The sequence below is a fragment of the Chamaea fasciata genome, unplaced genomic scaffold (genome assembly GCF_029207755.1).
Source record: "Chamaea fasciata isolate MVZ Bird 193981 ecotype frontalis unplaced genomic scaffold, bChaFas1.0.hap1 SCAF_2, whole genome shotgun sequence".
Lineage (NCBI taxonomy): Eukaryota > Metazoa > Chordata > Aves > Passeriformes > Sylviidae > Chamaea > Chamaea fasciata.
The window spans coordinates 22,295,685-22,313,907 of record NW_027094087.1 but is presented as its reverse complement, the minus strand read 5'-3'; the positions used below and the strand labels follow the sequence as shown (position 1 = coordinate 22,313,907).

Below are 18,223 nucleotides of genomic sequence, written 5' to 3'. Positions count from 1 at the left end.
GTACGTGCCTGGATTGACAGCACCCTGGCCAGGTGTGGAGTGAGCAGGACTGGGTGTGGGGGGGTGGAGGACAGTCCAGGGATGAGGAACCTGGCAGAGCTGGGAGGGATCTTGGTAGGGAAGACTGACTTTGGGATGAGAGTCGAAAATAGTGCTCATGGATATAAGAAACAGAAGACTAGACAGGAAACCCCCAGCCAAACTGTGTATTGGGATGCCTTATGCCTTCTGGTTATATATATTATGTGTGATGTTTTGTTCATTCCCTGTTCTGGCCTTGCTTATCACCTAGGCAGCTGCTTTTTACAGCACTACAGAACCAGCCTTTCCTGGCTCCAGACAATACAGAATTCCCAGAGTGGGAACTGTGTCCGTGCAAGGGACACAGTAAAGTGAATCCTGTCTTTGGGTGGCTGCAGCTCAACTGTTTTATTAACAGTCCTGGGCTCTTGCAGCAGCACTCATGCTAAAAGAGATCTTTGTGATCCAGTGGAAAGCTTAACTTCTTTGTCAGGATCAGGCAGAAGAAAGATAGAGAAGACAAGCACAAGCCATAAGAGATTGTTTCATCCCTGTTCTGAGGGGTCTGTGTTCACAGGACTTGGGGAAGTTCAGTTTCCTTCTCATTCGCTCTTGTCCTCTCCCAGCTACAAAGCATCAGGGGAGAGTGGCACCAGTTTTAAGGATGAGTATATCCCAAGGGGCTGGAGTAATTTATACCTATTGCACAGCTACTCTTCCAGGAGCGTAGCTGTGCAGCAGCTGTGCGGCACAGATGCTGCTGTTCAAGGGGTGAGGTGAAACAGAGTAATATTTATACCACTGGCATTGCAATGTTTTGTCCTTGCTTTTCATACCCATCATACTGATGATGGGTTCAGCAACAGGGGCAGTAGCAAAGGAAAAGAAGATACAAGCCATTAAATGTCATGGAACAACCTTGGTACAGCAGCTTTCATATTTCTGGATAAAAATTCTCCTCTTAAATCAAGCATGGGTGGGTTACTGAGAACAGACTTGAATCCATTGTAAGAAAAAGAAATGCAGAGCACACTGCAAGCATCTTTCCATTATTTCATCCCAAACATCAAGCTGGTTTGCTTTTCAGCACAGGAAGCACATCTTCTGGCCAGGCATGGAAAACACAGAGCACAGTATGGATGGAATGGGAACAGCACCAGCAGTCAACTCCTTTATAAGGCAGGCAGGGCTTGGGACACGCTGCAGGAAAGGAGGAATTCTGGAGGTGGTGTTTGCTTCCAGGCAGCCAGGGATCAAGAGGCTCTGCCAAGCTGCCAAGCACTCGAGTGTGTGAAGTTATTGAAGACATTTTTTGATGAGAGAAGGAAGATGATACATCCCAGAAGAAAAGATATAAGTTCCAAATTCTGGCCAAGCCCTAGTGGGTTTGGGTAACTGTGTTGAGTCTTCCTCATCATTTCAAATTGTTGTCTTTCAGGCTGCACTCTTGCCCAGCTGACTCGCACAGTGGTGTGGCTTTGGTGCATCTCAAAACCATTGCCCACTTTCCAAACTGCTGTATTGGTTGCTAAGATCCACCTTTCACATGCACACAGGAGGTGAAATCTTGCATTCTTCTCTTGGTTTAGATTCAATGAAAAACGGAACAGGCCAAGCAAGTCATTAAGCAAAGCTCTGCCCATACATGAGCAGAAAAAAGACCTCTCTGATTGGCTTGAAGGAGAATTGGTAAGTATAAAAATCATACCAGTACCCAAAGGGGGCACTGTTCTCCACAACTATTGCCGAGCTCTGATTTTCAGTCCTCTCTTTCTTTCTCTTTGCAGCGGCAGCCCCATGGCCCTCTTCACCAGAGCCAGCAGCCATCCCAACACAACAGACCCCATTCCCTGTGGGGCAAACAGCACCACAGAGCCTGAGCTGCCCCATTCACATGCCTACTATGCCCTCTGCTACTGCATCTTGATTCTGGCCATCATCTTTGGGAACGTGCTGGTCTGCTTGGCCGTGCTGAGGGAACGCACCTTGCAAACCACAACCAACTACCTCGTGGTGAGCCTGGCGGTGGCAGATTTGCTGGTGGCTACTCTGGTGATGCCGTGGATGGTGTACCTGGAGGTGAGTACCTCTCAGGAATGATTAGCAGAATTTAACCACACCACTGGAGGCGTGGTCATGTTCTTAATGAAGGCAGTAGCAACATTTAGACTGATGTGTGTGGAACAGCCCTGGAGCTGTCCTGCAGGCTGTGTACTGCTTGGGTGTGCTACATGGTATGATTAAAAAGAAATGGAATAAGTGTGTGTGTGTGGGAAGCCATCCCAGCAAGACAGAATTAGACTCTTCAGTTTGATTGCAACTAAAAAATATTATTAAAAGTCAAGTTTTATTTCAGACTGGAACAGTCTATCAACTCAAGTGCATTCCAATCCTTAATGAAATCACATTATGCTTTGCTTTAGAAAATACTTGGCACTCATTCTTGCTGTGGACAGGGTGGGATGGAGGCACATCTGTGGAGCAGCCTCTGCCCCATGCAATCCTTGGTCATGATTTGTGAGAACAACAGTAGGTCCATTTCCTAGTTGTGTTTGTAGACCCATTCAAGACTAATTTCCATCTGTGGAGCTTGGATAATTGAAGCAGCTGAAGCGAGAGTCATCCAAACAACAGAGAAAAGAACTCATACACATCTCAAACCTGAACTACCAATCCTGGCACTGCACAGTACTTCCTGTAGAACTGGACTGTTGGACTCCAGCAAGACTAAGATTTAAAAAAACAGTCCAAAGACCCCCAAAGTTTTTTCAATATTTGCTGCTGTTTATGGATCAGCGATGCCATAATTGAAGCAGAAATGGCATCATGCTTTAATACAACATGAGCCTGGGAATTGCCAAAAAATCATTCAGTCCCTAAAACCGTGTGGAATACCTATTCATTTACTGAAGGTTTGCCAAACCATACTTCAGAACTGGCCCTTATTTATGGAGAAGCTTGAGGTGGATGAATGCCTCAGATTTAAATGCCACTTGTGAAGTTTGTGCTTTACACTCCATTTTTAGAGTCATCATTGGCCGTGAAATGTGTTATTTTATCAATCATGCAGGCCAGAACTGTCTCATTCTGAGAAATCTTCTGGGAATGCTGTGACAGAGCAGCAACAGGAACATTTTATGCCTCAAAATCCTTGTCTCCACTTAAGGAAGTTTCTGGCACAGAGGTGCTATTCAGCAATGCATCTAGCAATCTTCTGGGACCCAACATGTAGGTCTGACACACCAATACTGCTTCCCTCTTCTTCACTGATCCCTGGTGCTGTGGCTGCTGAAGCTCATCAAGGTTTCCAAGACAGTGGCATCAGGGTATCCTTCCCACTGGAGTTTGAGGGCATTAAACACCATCATGCCTTGTAGTCATGGCATAGATGGCAGCATGGCTGGGAACACTCTCCTCAGTTTTCTCACAACATCCAGTTCTACTTCCAAATGGGAAGAAAGCTTCAGGGGAAGGTTGTCACTGAGATCTAATCTGCTGATACCGGAGAGGAGTCACACTGTCTCCTCATCTTGTCTCTCACATGGGAGCAGTGAGACCTAAGCTGCTTTGTGAGCTCCAGCAGCTCTGCTGGGCTGGTGTCAGAGGGAGGACAGAGCAGGGTTACTGCAGCTCAGCAGTCCTGGCCACATGAGTGCTCTTTGTACTCCCACCATGCAAACCCAGGAGCAGCCATCTCACAGCGGCAGGAGCCAGCAGCATCCCAGGCATCAGCTCTCAAACACAAAACCCTTCAGGGACCCTGCTTAGATGCACCACTACTTTCATGCCTGTCACTGCCTGATGCAACTTGGTTTCCTGCTTCCCCATCCCTGTGCTCCTCAATGTGGCATCACCTTTCGTATCTGAGTTGTGGAGATTTTGTTCTTTGTTTTAAGAGTCCAGGAGAGTGTTGGATATGCATAAGTTTAAAAAAAATAATCATTGCACATTCATAAACTGGAAACCTTCCTATAGAGTTTGGAAGTTAAAAATTAATAACACCACCATTTTGCAGATAAAGCAGACTGGTCATCAAGGAAGATGAGGTGAAAACCTGACCTGAATAGTCTATAGGGATCTTTAGCATTGTGTTTGATAGAGCCAGGATTTCTCCCTGGACACTCTTCTGCTGCAGAATCACTGAGTGGTAATGAGAGATTGTATCAGCTCTTCTCTCTGTAGTTTGCTCTCATCAACTGCAAGGGAATAATATTTGACCATCCACCTCACCCAGGCAGATGTGAGAATTCGTTCAATTGATACCTGGGATATCCTTTGAGATTCCTGGACAAAAAAGCACCAGAGGGATAAAGAGGTACTCTGCCAGCACATGAAAACCAGAAATGCAGACTAGCAGGTTCTAGCTGCTGTAGCAAAGATGATTAGAACAGAGCAATAAAAGGAAGAGCAGGAATAGAATTTTAAAATTTTTGAATAAGGCATATAATAAAAAGGCTCTTCTTCACTGTTAAATTCTGGAATAAATTCTGGGTTTATATACCCCACAGGTAAATATTAACTACTTCACCAACTCCAGCAGAGCTACTCCCGATTTTAGAAGTGGCAGGTAGAAGTGAGAATGGGTTTTAAGCCCAAACATTTTGATCTGTCAAGCATCCTCTTAGACAAGCTACAGTCTAGTATGCAGGTGTTGTGATCCGATAGCATCATCCTGAGAGGGCTCACTTCTGAGCCACCCCCACCAGCACCTTCTTCAGTTTTAATGGTTCACATTCTTGAGCTCAGCATTTTAATGTGCTCAGGACCTTGGAAGCTCCGTCAGTTAAGTGCTTGTTCATCTGCTGGGTTAGCAGCAGCTGGCTTTCATGTGAACACCTGCCACTGGCTTGGTGAAATATTCTTCAGACTCCAAAGCTCACACAGAAACTGCATTGCTTTTTGCCTCAAACTGCAGAAACATCCTTTACTGGGTCCCACTGCAATGGCTTCCAGCATTTTTTTTAAAATATATATATATATATTGAAGTGGTTAAGCAGATCACAAAATATGAAACTAAAGTAAAACCAGTGTAGTGGTTCTTTGGAAGCTGAACCTACCTCTTAAGGTCCCTAATCTCAGATGGACAGCCTTCAGTTTGCATGTCTTGTAGCTCACCTAACTGTGCAGAAAAGCTCAATGGTTTTGGATTGACTTCTTTTTCCCCTTTACTTACTTTTTTATAAGAAAACAAAGGAGAACCACCAATATCAAGAGAACTGGAGAAGAAGGCAACGTTCCCTTCTGCATTCTGCAAGCCAATTCCCATTTCCTTCCCCTGCATTCATTCAGGGTCAGAGGGTCTAATGGAAGTCTGCCTCATTCAATGCCTGATTTCTGAAATGTAGCAGCTGGGTCCAGAAGAGAACACCCTAAAGACACAGTTCACCTCAGCAAGTTTCTGCACCCCTATGTGGGAATGCTGCCACTATCAAAACTACTTAAATTTCTCAGGATTATTTCTTAAACAATTCTCAGAGAGTGAATTTTGTACTTACACAAGTGCTTCTCTCTGCAGGGAGCTGCATCCTTCCTAGGCACCAATGCTCAGGGTTGAACCACTGCCTGAGAAGCCAGGCTTACTTGTGGCACCCTCTCCAGCATGGTCTGGGATGGGTATTTTTGAATAGGTTTTGAAAATCTCCAAGGATGGATCCTGCACAGACTTACTAAGCAACTGGCTCCTCTGTCCCACTGTCCCTATAGTCAGAAAAGTAACCTTCATAACCAGTTTGCACCTTTCTTCCAGGTCGTGCCTGTTGCCTCTTGTCCTCCCAGCACACCACTGCTGTGAAAAACCCCGCTCCATCTTCTTAGCTACTTGCCTTCAACCTTTTCAATAACCTCCCTCTAGGCACTAGAGGGTTGTTGGTCTCCCACCCTTCAAAGCCATCTCTTTTCCAGGCTGAAAAATCCTGCTCCCTAATCCTGGTCCTTACAGCTGCCCCAGCCTCTGTGGGTTTTTTTGGTGGCTCTCCACTGGACTGACTACTGTTTATCAATGTTCTTCCTCTACTGATGCCTCAAAACCAGGTGCAGTATTCCAGATGTTGTCTAAATGTAAGCAGGGAGACCAGGAATGAGTGGCAGTTTCTGATAGCTTCCCAGGATCCGGCTGAAACAGCAGGATCTACAGGGCTGAAGGCTAAAATCCGGCTCTCTCCCAAGCATGGACTTTCCCCCTTTTTTCTCTCCTACTCCCCTATTCAGCACAGCAGTGGGTTTGTTTGCAGCTGAACAAGGAGGCAGCCTGTCCTCCCTCTCCTACAAGGAGTGGGCACTGGGGCAGACCACCTCCCTCGGAATCAGGCTGTCATCCCAACCTCAAGGAGAGCAGGGCCACACAGTACTTGGAGCATGTTTGTCAATCAAAAAGGTCATTGTTAAGAACTTGGTGGCTGCTCCAAAACCCACTTTTCTCCATCACCAAGACTGGCTGTGGCTAAGCTTTCACAACCACACACTTCAAATTAAAAATTCAAAACAAGCAGAGCAACAGCTTGGTAGCAACTCAAGCCCCTTTATCTGAGTTGTCTGTGAGTTCTCACTCAGATCTAATAATCTAAATCTGTAACTGAGATAGGAATTCAAATAAGGTTTTTGAGAAGCCTCAGTCTCAGATCTCAGTTTCATACATAAATGCAAAAAATTTGCAGCACTTTTCCGGCTTGCTGCCTGCAAGAGCACTCTGGCAGCTAAGCTGAGAAAGACTTTCAGCCCTTAGATTTCCTCAGATAATCATTAATCAAAGGATAAATACAGTGATATCAAATTTAAATCAATTTATCATACTAAGCCTTGAGAGAAGGGATAGCTGCTGTTTCTTCTCCTTTCCTCCCTCTGCAACAGCAAATAAAGGATTGAAATTAAAGTGAGGCTCCTTCTCCACGTCCTACTGTGTTATCTTGCACAGAGACACAGGTGCCTCAGTTTCCCTCTGCCCATCACTGTGGACAGAAACTCCTCCAGCTGCTGAGATGCTTGGAGGAGAGCAGCTCCTTACACAGAACTTGTCAGGACCTGGTGCAGAGCAAGGCTGACAGTTCTGTGTCGCTGGTGCAGGTGACCGGCGGGGTCTGGATGTTCAGCCGTATCTGCTGCGATATCTTCGTCACCATGGATGTAATGATGTGCACAGCCAGCATTCTGAACCTCTGTGCCATCAGCATTGACAGGTGAGACACAACAGCACCCAGGGGGACAGTCTGGATGTGGAGGTCAGCCCTTTGCCCCAGTGGGGCAAGGACAAAGAAGAGGGGTGAGCACAGACAGCATCGGTGTCTTCAGGACAACAAACCCCTGAAGGTCTGTCTCCACCACTACTGTCCCTGCTGTTAATGTGGCTCTGCTCACATTGTGCCAGAAGAGGTCTGCGCTGGAGGGCAGGGAGACACAAGCAATAAAACATCCCCAGTAGACAGTCAGACACATCCTCAAACTTTTTAAAGGCAGGAACCACAACTGGTCATCCAACTCCTGCTGAGTGTCAAAGAGGGTTTCTCCTTCTGGAGATCTCACTCATGAAGCTTTAATTAACAAAATCCTGCCGTATACACAGGGAGAGATGAAGATTATTGCTGTGTAATCTTGAGCTTTGCTCTGGTTTTCTGCCTTTTAAAACTGAGCCTATTTTAAGCAATGCTGAGGGCTGGGCGCCAAGACCTTGGTACATGTGATCCTACTGGGACCAAGGAGTGGGAGAAGGGAAAAATACTACATGCTGTACCTTTGTAATGTGGAGTTCAAGGATAATAATGCAAGGCAGCTCTCAATGCTGCGTTGGTCTGGTGTTCCTCCATGGGAATCTGTATCCCCATTTCAGTTTGGCTCTGAAAGATGAGACTCCTGTGCCTTCCAAATTCTTGCCCTGCTGAGCTGCATCTCCTGGGGCACCCCAGCAAATGAAGGTCCTTGACACCTGCCCCTGGGCAACCCTCTGTCTGTCAGACAGAGGGCAGATAACGCCAGACCAGGCAGCTGAGACAAAGAGTTTAGTAGTTCGTGCTTACTTCAGAGAATATTCTTTCACAGCAGTGCCCATACAACTTTACGGGCTTGCGGGTTAGGGATTTCCTGGGCTTTCTTGATCCATGTGGTAGCCCAAACCTTGTAGCCTCACATGGTTTGTGAACATAAGTTCTGCTGAGCGTTTCTCTGCACTGCTGCCAACTAACTGTGATTTCCTCTGTTCCACCCCCCAATGCCCCACTTACCATTTCCACAAATTGCTGATCCCATCATCTGATTTTCTCTGCTTTCCTCTGCTGTTTCTACACCACATCCACCATCATGTTCCCCGTGCTGCTTTCACTTCTCCTTTTAAAAACCTGGTCCTTTCCCTCCCTCCTTCCTCTGTCTCCTCTTCCCGGAGCTGGTTTGGTCTGCAGGTACACTGCAGTGGTGAAACCAGTTCAGTACCAGTACAGCACTGGGCAGAGCTCCTGCAGGAGGGTCTCTCTCATGATTGTGATAGTCTGGATGCTGGCCTTCGCAGTGTCATGCCCTCTCCTCTTTGGCTTCAATACTACAGGTGGGTGATATCCTGAGCAATAACATGCAGGAGGGGTTGGCAGTGGAGCTGCCCTGTGTATAGCCAGGTCATTTAACATGGGTCCTGCAGATTTGCCAAATTACAGGAAATTCTAAGGAACTGGAAAGCACACTATGAATGGAGAGAAAAATCCCCATGTGCTCTTGTCTATAAACTTGCCATTTGCTCAGACAGACAGTGACTATTGCTCTAAAGGGCAAACCTGCCTGCTCTACTGCCAAATCAATGCCCATCAAGGTGTTCAGGTCTTCAGCTTCCAATCAAACAATCACTTTGGGCACACACAGCAAAACGTGCAGCACATACAGCACACACACATCAGACTTAACAGCATCTTGCCGATATCAACAGGTTCAGAAGCAGTTTTGACTCTGATACAGAACACATTTCTGAAGAACAAGGATTGCACATTAGCATTACTTGTTAGAAACCTCCTTCCTATCCAGCTGGCTGTCTGCCTTCTTAACTAATCCCTTGAGGAGGGCAAACAGTTTAGCCTCCACCTTGGTAGCAGGTTGGTCTTTTTCCTTTCCCTCAGCTAGGGCAACACAGTCTCCCTGGAGGCAGAGGAGCAGGGGAGCCTTCCTTCCCTTCCCACTGAGTCACAGGCAGAAGCCTCTGCTCGCCATCCATCCTCTCTGCAGTGCCTGAGGAAGGAAAGGGATGGGAGTGGGAAATTCTGTTTCCCCCCTCTGCCTGGTTCAGACAGATAGGGGTGAATGCACACTCTGCATCTAGGCGGCTCAGAGGCTGTCAAAGGAATAGGAGAAAGGATGGGAATAGGCTTGAGAGAAGAGAACAGAGCTGTTGGCCAGAAAAGCAGGCTGATGCATGCTGGCTAATGCTAGATGGCCCTGTTTTGGGTTCATTTTAAGCATCACTTAGGTAATTGGGTAAGCCAGAGCATAGTCTGCACTCCTTAGACTGCCTTTGCCCACAGCCACCTTTTGTCTCGCTTTGCCAACGCACACCAGAGCCTCCTCGTACTAAACCGAATTAGCTCAGCCACTCCTCTCTCTCTCTCTCTCTCTCTCTCTCTCTCTTCTCCTCCCCAGGGGATCCCAGTGTCTGTTCCATATCCAACCCTAGTTTCATCATCTACTCCTCTTTGGTGTCCTTCTACCTCCCCTTCATGGTGACCCTGCTGCTCTATGTCCGGATTTACCTCGTGCTCAGACAGAGGCAAAAGAAGCGAACCCTCACCCGGCAGAGCAGCCAGAGCGCCAGCACCAAACCGTGTTTTGCACACCAAGTAAGAGCCACATGAACCCCGTAGGAGCTGTCAAAAAGGAGAGGAGTGCATCATCTCTTCTCCTCAAAGGGTTAAAACACAGGACAGAAAGCATAAGGAGGGGCATGACATATTTTCATCCCATCCCTCGCTCATACACCATGATATTTGAGACACAGAAGCTCCAGTTAAATCCTTTTCAGACCTCTAGAATGAGGATATTCCCTGTGTATCTCTGCCCTCTAGAAGTGGCAAGTTGAAAAGAGCACAACCTACTTCAATATTTCTTCAGAGCAGGGTTTTCTCAGCCATACATAAGTCTGGATAATTTCTTCATTTATTGATTTTAATGTCTTCATTTATTGATTTTTGCTCTATGAAGCTTCATTCTCAGGGCTTCACAGGCTTTAACCTCTGTTATTAAAATAAAAAACCCTCTTCATCTGACAGACTTAAGAGGTCAAAATACTCATGGTGCATGCAACATTTGTTCCACTGACCTTTCCAGATGAAATATCTGCAACCATGGGAACCAACACAACAGTTTGAAAGGAATTACCTGGTCATGCATATCCACTCCTTTTACCCATTTTTGCACAGTGAAGCTGCTTTAAAAGGGTGGGGATGCTGAGGGGAGCCAGGCCAACACAAAAATACAGATGAGAGGTTAGCAGAGCAGATATTTCTGCTCTTACTGCTCTCATGCTTCTCTGTGCTGGGATGGAGGCAAAGAGTTGTCAACTGCTGGTTCACCCCCAGGTCAGTCCAGAGGACATGGTGCAATGTAAGAGGCAAGTGAGGCTAAGGATAACTCCTGCAACTTCCCTCATCATCCTCTGGCCCAGTGAGCAGTTTGGATGTTTTTCAGTTCCTCTGTGGCATCCTCTTTTGCAGGAACACATGGAGAGGAAAGCTTTGCCAAACAGATGCCAAGGCACGTTTTCCCCGTGTCTCTCACTCAAATGCACAGGCCAGGAGATGTCTACAAAAAGGAGGTTGCTGACTGTCTTCAGCCTGCAGCGCTACCGGAGCTTCTGCCACGAGGCATCCCTCCCCAAGGCACCAGGGACCGGCCAAAACAGCAGGTGGGAAGAGAGGAGAAGAAGCACAAAGGCAGCAGTGGAGGTACGGAGGCTCAGCAATGGTAGAACCATCAGCAGCTTGAGGCTGGCACAGCAGCAGCCCCGACTGATCCAGCTGAGGGAGAGGAAGGCGACACAGATGCTGGCAATTGTCCTGGGTGAGTGAGAGCCATTCTGCCTGTCATGGTTTGGGACTTCCAGGAGTGCAGAATCTCCTAATACAATATTGAGATTTTTAAAAACTGGAAGCTGGGCCTTGGCTTCAGTGGTTACTCCTTCACAAACTCAGGAGAGGCAGTAGTGGGACATTTAGAGATCTAGAATAATGCTCCCAAGTGTTGAGAGCCACGCATGTTAGTGTTTCATTTACAGTGTTTTGTTACCCTTGTGTTTAAAATCAGTGGCCAAGCCTTAGTAGAGGGAGCAACAGCCAATACTCTTGCTTTTCCTTTTCCTTTATTTTACTATTACAAGGCTGGAACAATCCTAAGTTTCTGTACACGCAGAAGCTCTTAGATCCAATTACAGAGGGGGAAACTGAGGCAAGGAGCTGCAAGGAACCAGTTCATATGGCTGGGTAGAGAAACCAGGAGTCTGGTGTCCCTGTCACCTGCTGTGGTTACCAGATGCACTGTTACCCCCCATTTACTCAGTAGTAACAGAAATAAAGCAGCCCTCATCCTAACCCATTAAAGCAGCTGAGGCTTTCCCTCAAAGTTGTGCCCACTTGCTTTTGTCTGTCATCAGACCACTTCTAAAGCCCCATCCATTCACAAAGCTGGTCCCAAGAAGCCCAAGTTTTTTCCAGATCCCTCTCTGTCAGGAATAAACGTGGCCTTCAGTGTTTGTGAAATACAGGAACATCATGGAAATAGTGAGGGACTGGAGGGAGAGGCCACCAGTGCAGGCCCCTTTCCAAAAAGTTGCCGCTCTAAACTTATGGATTGTTTTCTGCCTCTCTCTAAACCCAGGGACATTCATAGTCTGCTGGCTGCCCTTCTTCTTGATTCACATCCTGAATGCCCACTGCCCATCCTGCCACGTGCCTCCAGGGCTTTACAGTGCCAGCACCTGGCTCGGGTACGTCAACAGTGCCCTCAACCCCATCATCTACACCACCTTCAACACTGACTTCCGCAAAGCCTTCCTCAAGATCCTCTGCTGCTGACTGTGGGGCCACACCAGGCTGCACGGGTCTGCAGCAGCCCCCTGGGAGGAGAAAAAGGCAGGGACAAGCCAGTGAGTCCCTCAGCTGGGCAGAGCCCCGGGTGTGCAGCAGATCAGCCACCACAGTGCATCGCTCCTGGGAGCTGACAGGCTTGCAGGGCACAGGCGACCCAACCGCAGATGGCATCTTTCATCTCGGCTGCCTACATGGTGGAAATGCATGTGCCCTCCCACAGCTGGAACCTCAGCCTGCAGAAGGCACTCAGCTCATGCACAGCAGTCCTAGCAAGAGGACAGAACTGGACCTCTTTGATAAGGACCCTGATCTCTTCAGTCAGGAGCCAAGCGTGAAAATTGGACAAGGAAACTTAGAAAAGGAACACTGATGGAGAAATAACAACTTTCCTGTTGTTTCCATCAAAAGGTTTGCCTGTAAAACTGGGTCAGTCTAAGTGCTTGAGAAAATTGCCCTTGTTGCAAATGAAATCTTCCCTTGTGCTGCCAGCTTGTATTTTCCTGCTCCTTGCAAGGTAGAGAGGTGGCTGCCCTCCCTCTGGTAGGTCAACTCACATGAGAAGTGCAGCGCTACCCCGGGGTCCCCTCTCCTCCTGACCCAAGGACCAGTGATAGATTGGCCACTGCTTCACTACCACATGCCCCAGTCATCAACTGGGGCCACTAAGAGAACAAGACTCTTGATAGCTGCCATAGTTTCAAACCTGTTTTTTCAGCTGGTTGCATGCACCCTGTCTCAAAACTTGCTCACAATCTCTTTGGAAGCAGTCTTCACCTGTGCTCCTCTCCTGACAGGAGCACTGCTAGATTTAGGGTTTGTACCACCTGGCTGCTGCAATCACTCCAGTTACAGCCCAAACCTAGGGGAGAGCTGTTTCACAACATTCCTCCCAGTAAGAAGGGACATTTGCCTTGGCATCAGCCCCAGGACTCTCCCTAACACCCCTTGCCAATTCTCTTGGCATCACATTTGGCATCTGTGTATCCCAGCATCCAGGAGCTGGCTAATTACAGCCCTGCCACGCTCTCCTTTCCCGGCAGTATTTTACAAAACCATCTCCAGTAGTTCCTGGATGTAAAAAAACAGACAAATCCTGATGTTCCCTAAGCTGGTCTCATGTCAGGGCACTGTAATGCTCTTCCCCTCATTTAGACAAACCTGGCATGGGCCAGAGAGCCTCGACATGGTTCTCTCATTTTGCGCCCTTGCTGTACTGGATCAGAGGCTTCAGCTCTCACTCCCAGGGCTTGTCTTAGTTGCTCTGTCAGCCGTGCTCGTTTGATAGCTTTGGGCATAACTCTGTGTGCTGCTCCTGCCTGTGTCCATGTCACAGCTTCTCCATCTGGGAAGGGCTTCCTTTCTTTCCTAGTATGAAGCCAAAGCCATTGTCCTCTGCCTCCAGAGCACACAGCAGAGCTGTAGCTGCTGCTTTGGTTTGTCTGAGCTTTGATCCTGAGGAGGATCTTGTGGAGAGCATGTGTCATCTGCCTGGGCAGGTGCCCTCCATACTGTATTGTAACTGCCTTATCTCAATAAAACACAAGTGTAATTGGAAGTTTTGCTATCTTTGTGGTGAATGTGCCTCCTTCCATAAGCCTTTTGTCCCCTGTAGCCCTCTGAACACTTTCCCTGTAGAAAATTATCATCCACCTAGACACCCACAAGAAGTCTTTATTATTACTTGCATTTTCCTTGCAACCTGGAAAGAAATCAAAGGCTGCTGTAAGCACTTCCAGTAGATGAATTCTGGAAATATGGTCAATTAGTTTCCCAGCTATGCCAGGCAGACATGCAGTACTGTTACTCCATCTGCTCAAAGATGCTGGATAGCATGGGAGGCACTCAGCACACAGGATGGTGGAGGTATGAATCAAGTGAACCAACCTGTGGACAGATTGCCACTCAAGGAATTCTCATTAAAATGATTGTAACAGAGATCACCAGTCCAGCTGCTTTGTATAACAATTGTCAGAAAGGAGGAAATGGAAAGGTCTTATAAAGGATGAGTAGGTCCTTTTCAAGATCCGGCCTAGCATCTCTCAGTTGTCAGTTTGATCTTACTTGAATTTGAACAGGTTCTTCAAAGAGTGATCCTCAAGATGATTCAGGATAGAGGTAAGAACAGGAGGTGTGGTAGAAGACAACCAGACCACAGAGCTAACTAGGGACGAGACAAAAAAAAAAAAAAAAAAAAGACAGTACAAAAGCTTCACACAATTACAAAACCTAAACTCCAATAAACTCCAAACCAAAAAAATCTCTGGCTCCCCCTCCCTCAAATGCTGCTTGAACACCATGCCCTGTTTTACTCTGTCAGTGCGAACGTAGGTGACCCCAGAGAAAACGCCAAGAAACAGAAGCAACCAAAGGGTCAAGCAGTTGATGTCCCTCCACCTTCTCCACCAAGCCAGAGAGATTGCTGAGGGCTCCCCCAAAACACACCCCACTCATTATTTACAGCAGAGTAATCTGCATTCTCCTTTTCTAACTGCTTGATGTCTCCCACTAACCTTAATTTTCTACATTTCCCTCCTCGGTGTTTTGTTTTCCCTGACTCCACAACTGGCTGGGAGAGGCGAGCTGTGACGCTGCGCTCTGCATTCTGTGGGAATACATTTACATGCTGAGGTTCACATGAGAAGAGCCTTTGGATAATGCAGAAACCTTCTCTCCTGCAGAGAGGAGAAGGGATCTCGGAGACAAGTACAGGTTGCTCTGGCAGGAGGGCTGGGCAGGGCTGCAGGCGCAGCATGTAGCCCTGCAGTCTGTGCTCACCTCCAGGCAGCAGGAATGGCACACCTCGGGTCCCCTGAGCTGGAAAACATTTGTAAACGAGCCAGTGGAGAGAGCAGCCAGGAAGCAGCTCCACCGTAGCTGAGGAGAGTTAAGACCCTTTGGAGACGAAGGAGAGCCGGCAACACATACTGGGAAGATCAGCCCCACCCCCCACAAGGTACAAGGCTGCCATCCAAGTATTGCCTGTCTAGACACATTCACAGCACGCCTGAGAAATGGATGGAAAAACACCATTTAACCCCTGCATCCACCATCTCCCAGCTCACAGAGCCATAGGCTCTGGCTCAGCTGCAGGAACCCAAATGAATGAGCCACTGAGCCCACATATCCCACAGTTTGCTATTCCACATGTACCTGGGGCTCCCCATCCGTGACAGATGTGCCACATGTGTTAAACTTCAGCTCTAGGACCGAAGAAACAGGTTACCCAAGTTACTGAAATCCTGAATGGTACCAGGCACTGAACTGAAACCATCCAGAGTTAAAACCAACTTATGTTGAGTTTTACACCATAAAATATAAACAGAGAAGAAACCATAAAACACTCTACCTTGTCAGAAGCAGCAACAGGCACCACATCATGCAAGAATGTTTAAGCGGAAGAGCACAAAGGTCTGTGGGGCAGAAGATAAAACAATCTTCCATGAGAAAAAAAATCTGAGTCCCGGGAAGGCAAGGAAGCTATGGAGGAGGAGGGTTTCACCTGCCATCACAGACCAATGCTCTGCAGGTGACACTGCTCAGTGAATATTCTGCAGGTACCTTGCAGCAGCTGTTGGACATGTTGTTTTAACAATCCTAGCTGCAGCCAGATATTAAAATCCACCTTTGCCAAATTACAAGGACAAAGCAAAGCCTTGCAGAAAAATCTCACTTCCCCAGGTAACCTTCCTTAGGTCCCTTAGAGACTGGGCCGGCCTGGCCGGATACTCAGCTGAGCTCAGCTCACCCCAGTGTGGGGCTAAGCACAGGGAGCTTCCCCCTTAGGAAGAGGAGGGACTGCACCTGGAATCTGCCTCTCTGAGGGGGATTGGAGTGACAGGGGGTTCCCAGCTGGAGCCAGCACAACCTGCTCAGGATGGCAGCTCCCCTGGAAGACAGAGCTTGGCTGCAGCTTATTGCTGTTCCTGATGTGATGTTTTCTGAAGAATGTCTAATCAATGTCAGCATTTCAAGGAAGGGTCAACAGCCTGCAGGCTGCTGATATGGAGAGACTCAGAAAATTACAAATAGGAATTGTGGACAACCCAGAGGACACTGGTAGTAATCTGATTACTTTCAGCTAAGTGTGTGATGGTTTGGTCTCAAAGTGACAGACCCTGGCAGCCTTCAGTCTGCAAACACACCTGGCTCTGAGGTGTCTCATCTAACAAGAAGAATAGGCTCATCAGTTCTTTCTCTGACCAATGCAAGTATCCCAAATCTGCATGAGCCTTTGAATGAGCCTTTGAAGTGAGTTTTTCCTCATCTAATAGTAATAATGAATTAATATTAACATAACAATGTCAACTCCTGGAAGTATTTTGCCACCTCATCTGCTGCCTTATGAGCAAAGGAAGGCTCACAAGACTGTTGGAATTCCAAGATGTGAAGGATTCAAAACTGTACTTCTTCAAAGTCAGCATCAGCTGCTATGTACCCCTTGCTGAATGACCTTGAACAGGATGTAGAAGATGCATCCCAGACCGATGCTGCCTTCCAATCTCAAAAGCCACTGATCCAGTTATTCTCTGTTACTCCCCAAATAGTCAATCTTAAGACATAGCAGTGATCTTTCTTGTTATGCCTTCCTGAAATCACTCATGCCACCTTTCCTTGGTTCCTTACTGCCTCAAGTGTCAGATCAGGAGCCCACCAGCTCTGATGCCAACCACACCTCTCCACAACAGGGATCCATTTTCTCCTAGGCCCAAGCTAGGAACTCTCCTGAGGCTCCTTCATGATTCTGGAAGTGAATCTCTTCCTGACAGACACTGGTCTCATCCCTGAACGCCTCTGGAAATGTGAGGCAAAGAAAACCCCTGGGGCCAAAGAAAAAAATTAATATAATTAAAAATTAATTTCAGTATAATGATTTAAGCATCTCGGTGAGACAAGCATCAGGCTGTTGTATCTTTGGTGATGTGGGGAAGACCCTTCTGGCTTCCTGCCCTGGGGACTCTTGTCAGTTTTAATAAGTTTTACTGCACAGCTGTGAGCGTGGCAAATTCAACAGTCCAAATAAAGACCACTTTTCACTGGACTGAAGAACAAATACTGAGGGAATCACATTTCTTTCTGCCATCCTGTGTCATGGCAGAAGGGCTGTGGTACAGGTGGACTGCTCACCTTGCTATGCCTCAGTTGAGAGGCAGCAGCTCTGCTGTCTCCCTGTGGGGGTCAGGTCAAGGGACATGAGCAGACGGTTGATGCTACAGGACTCCCTTGAATATTTGTGATGGCACTGGCTGTGGGCAGCAGGGGAGCCAGGTGCCAGGGTTGAGTCCAGCACTCAGTACCCCCATCAGCCTGAGCTCTGAAGGCTACCAGCATCACTCTGTGGCCTTTTGCCTTTTTGCAGCCATTGCTGAATTCCCTGAGCCACAACAGAGTGCTTCTTCCTCCTTAAGACGCGCAAAACAAGGGATGGAAAAAGGCACGTGCCAGTGGCTTCTGCAACTTGATGTTGGCAGTACTACCCATGGACATACTGCACAGCTCCCACGCCTTTTTGCTGGCCTTGCCAAATCCTAATCATCCTGTTTGCCTATGTTCCTTCCTCCCAGACGCTCCATCTCCTGTTCCCTTTCTTGAAGAGGCTGCATCTCTTTAAAGGCTTAGGCTGCCTGCCAGTTTGTTCTCTCTCATCCCAGTTCCCTCAGCTTTGTCTGAGGAAAGCATCTGGCTTTCCTAAGGGTTAGTTTCTTCAGCTGTTTTTCAGCACACAGTACCACTGAAGTTGACATTACTTTGTAGGTGGTTCGATTCTGGCCCAGGAAGGGCAGTATAAAAAAGCTCAAGAGAGATCTGTAGACGCTGCTGACTTCCTGCAAAATGCTGGTTGCATCAATACCTCCCCTGATTACCTCATCAAAAGGCAAGCCAGATGTTCTCCTGTGGAAGGAGGGAGCAGTGAGCACAAAGCATTGCTACAAAGCCACCTTCATGCCATGTGTTGCAACACATCTACCAGTCAGAAAGGCAGCTAGCTCAAGAGCACAAGGTGTCACACATAGAGCACAGGGATGGGTCCAGGAACTCTGGCCAAAGACTTTGGAACCACTCCTTTCTTTGTGGAAGTCTGTGCCAGGCAATTACATATAAGGGCCATAGTTTTTAGATCTTTTCTTGACCAGCACCCTGCATTTCAATCGACTCTGCA

General features: G+C 47.5%; 1 protein-coding gene and 1 long non-coding RNA gene across 2 annotated transcripts; one reads left to right on the top strand and one right to left on the bottom strand.

Moving 5' to 3' along the window:
• The first annotated feature begins 1,818 nt into the window (after positions 1-1,818).
• Positions 1,819-12,300, top strand: DRD3 (dopamine receptor D3). The gene is made up of 6 exons (XM_066177360.1): positions 1,819-2,100; positions 7,082-7,194; positions 8,407-8,549; positions 9,626-9,822; positions 10,696-11,041; positions 11,855-12,300. Exons 1-6 carry the CDS (start codon positions 1,819-1,821, stop codon positions 12,049-12,051), a joined length of 1,278 nt encoding a protein of 425 aa, XP_066033457.1. The 3' UTR covers positions 12,052-12,300.
• Positions 12,301-12,893: 593 nt separating this feature from the next.
• LOC136285848 (uncharacterized) lies at positions 12,894-15,502 on the bottom strand. The gene is made up of 4 exons (XR_010719574.1): positions 15,413-15,502; positions 14,842-14,880; positions 14,577-14,668; positions 12,894-14,227 (listed from the first exon to the last, which is right to left on the bottom strand). It is a non-coding gene; the product is annotated as an uncharacterized lncRNA (long non-coding RNA).
• Between the last annotated feature and the right edge of the window lie 2,721 nt (positions 15,503-18,223).

Bases quoted from the DNA above. Each gene is read 5' to 3' on its own strand.
- DRD3 (XM_066177360.1), top strand. From the start codon at position 1,819: ATGGCCCTCTTCACCAGAGCCAGCAGCCATCCCAACACAACAGACCCC. The intron at 2,101-7,081 runs GTGAGTACCTCT...TCGCTGGTGCAG, and splicing joins CGTGGATGGTGTACCTGGAG to GTGACCGGCGGGGTCTGGAT. The intron at 8,550-9,625 runs GTGGGTGATATC...TCTCCTCCCCAG, and splicing joins CTTTGGCTTCAATACTACAG to GGGATCCCAGTGTCTGTTCC.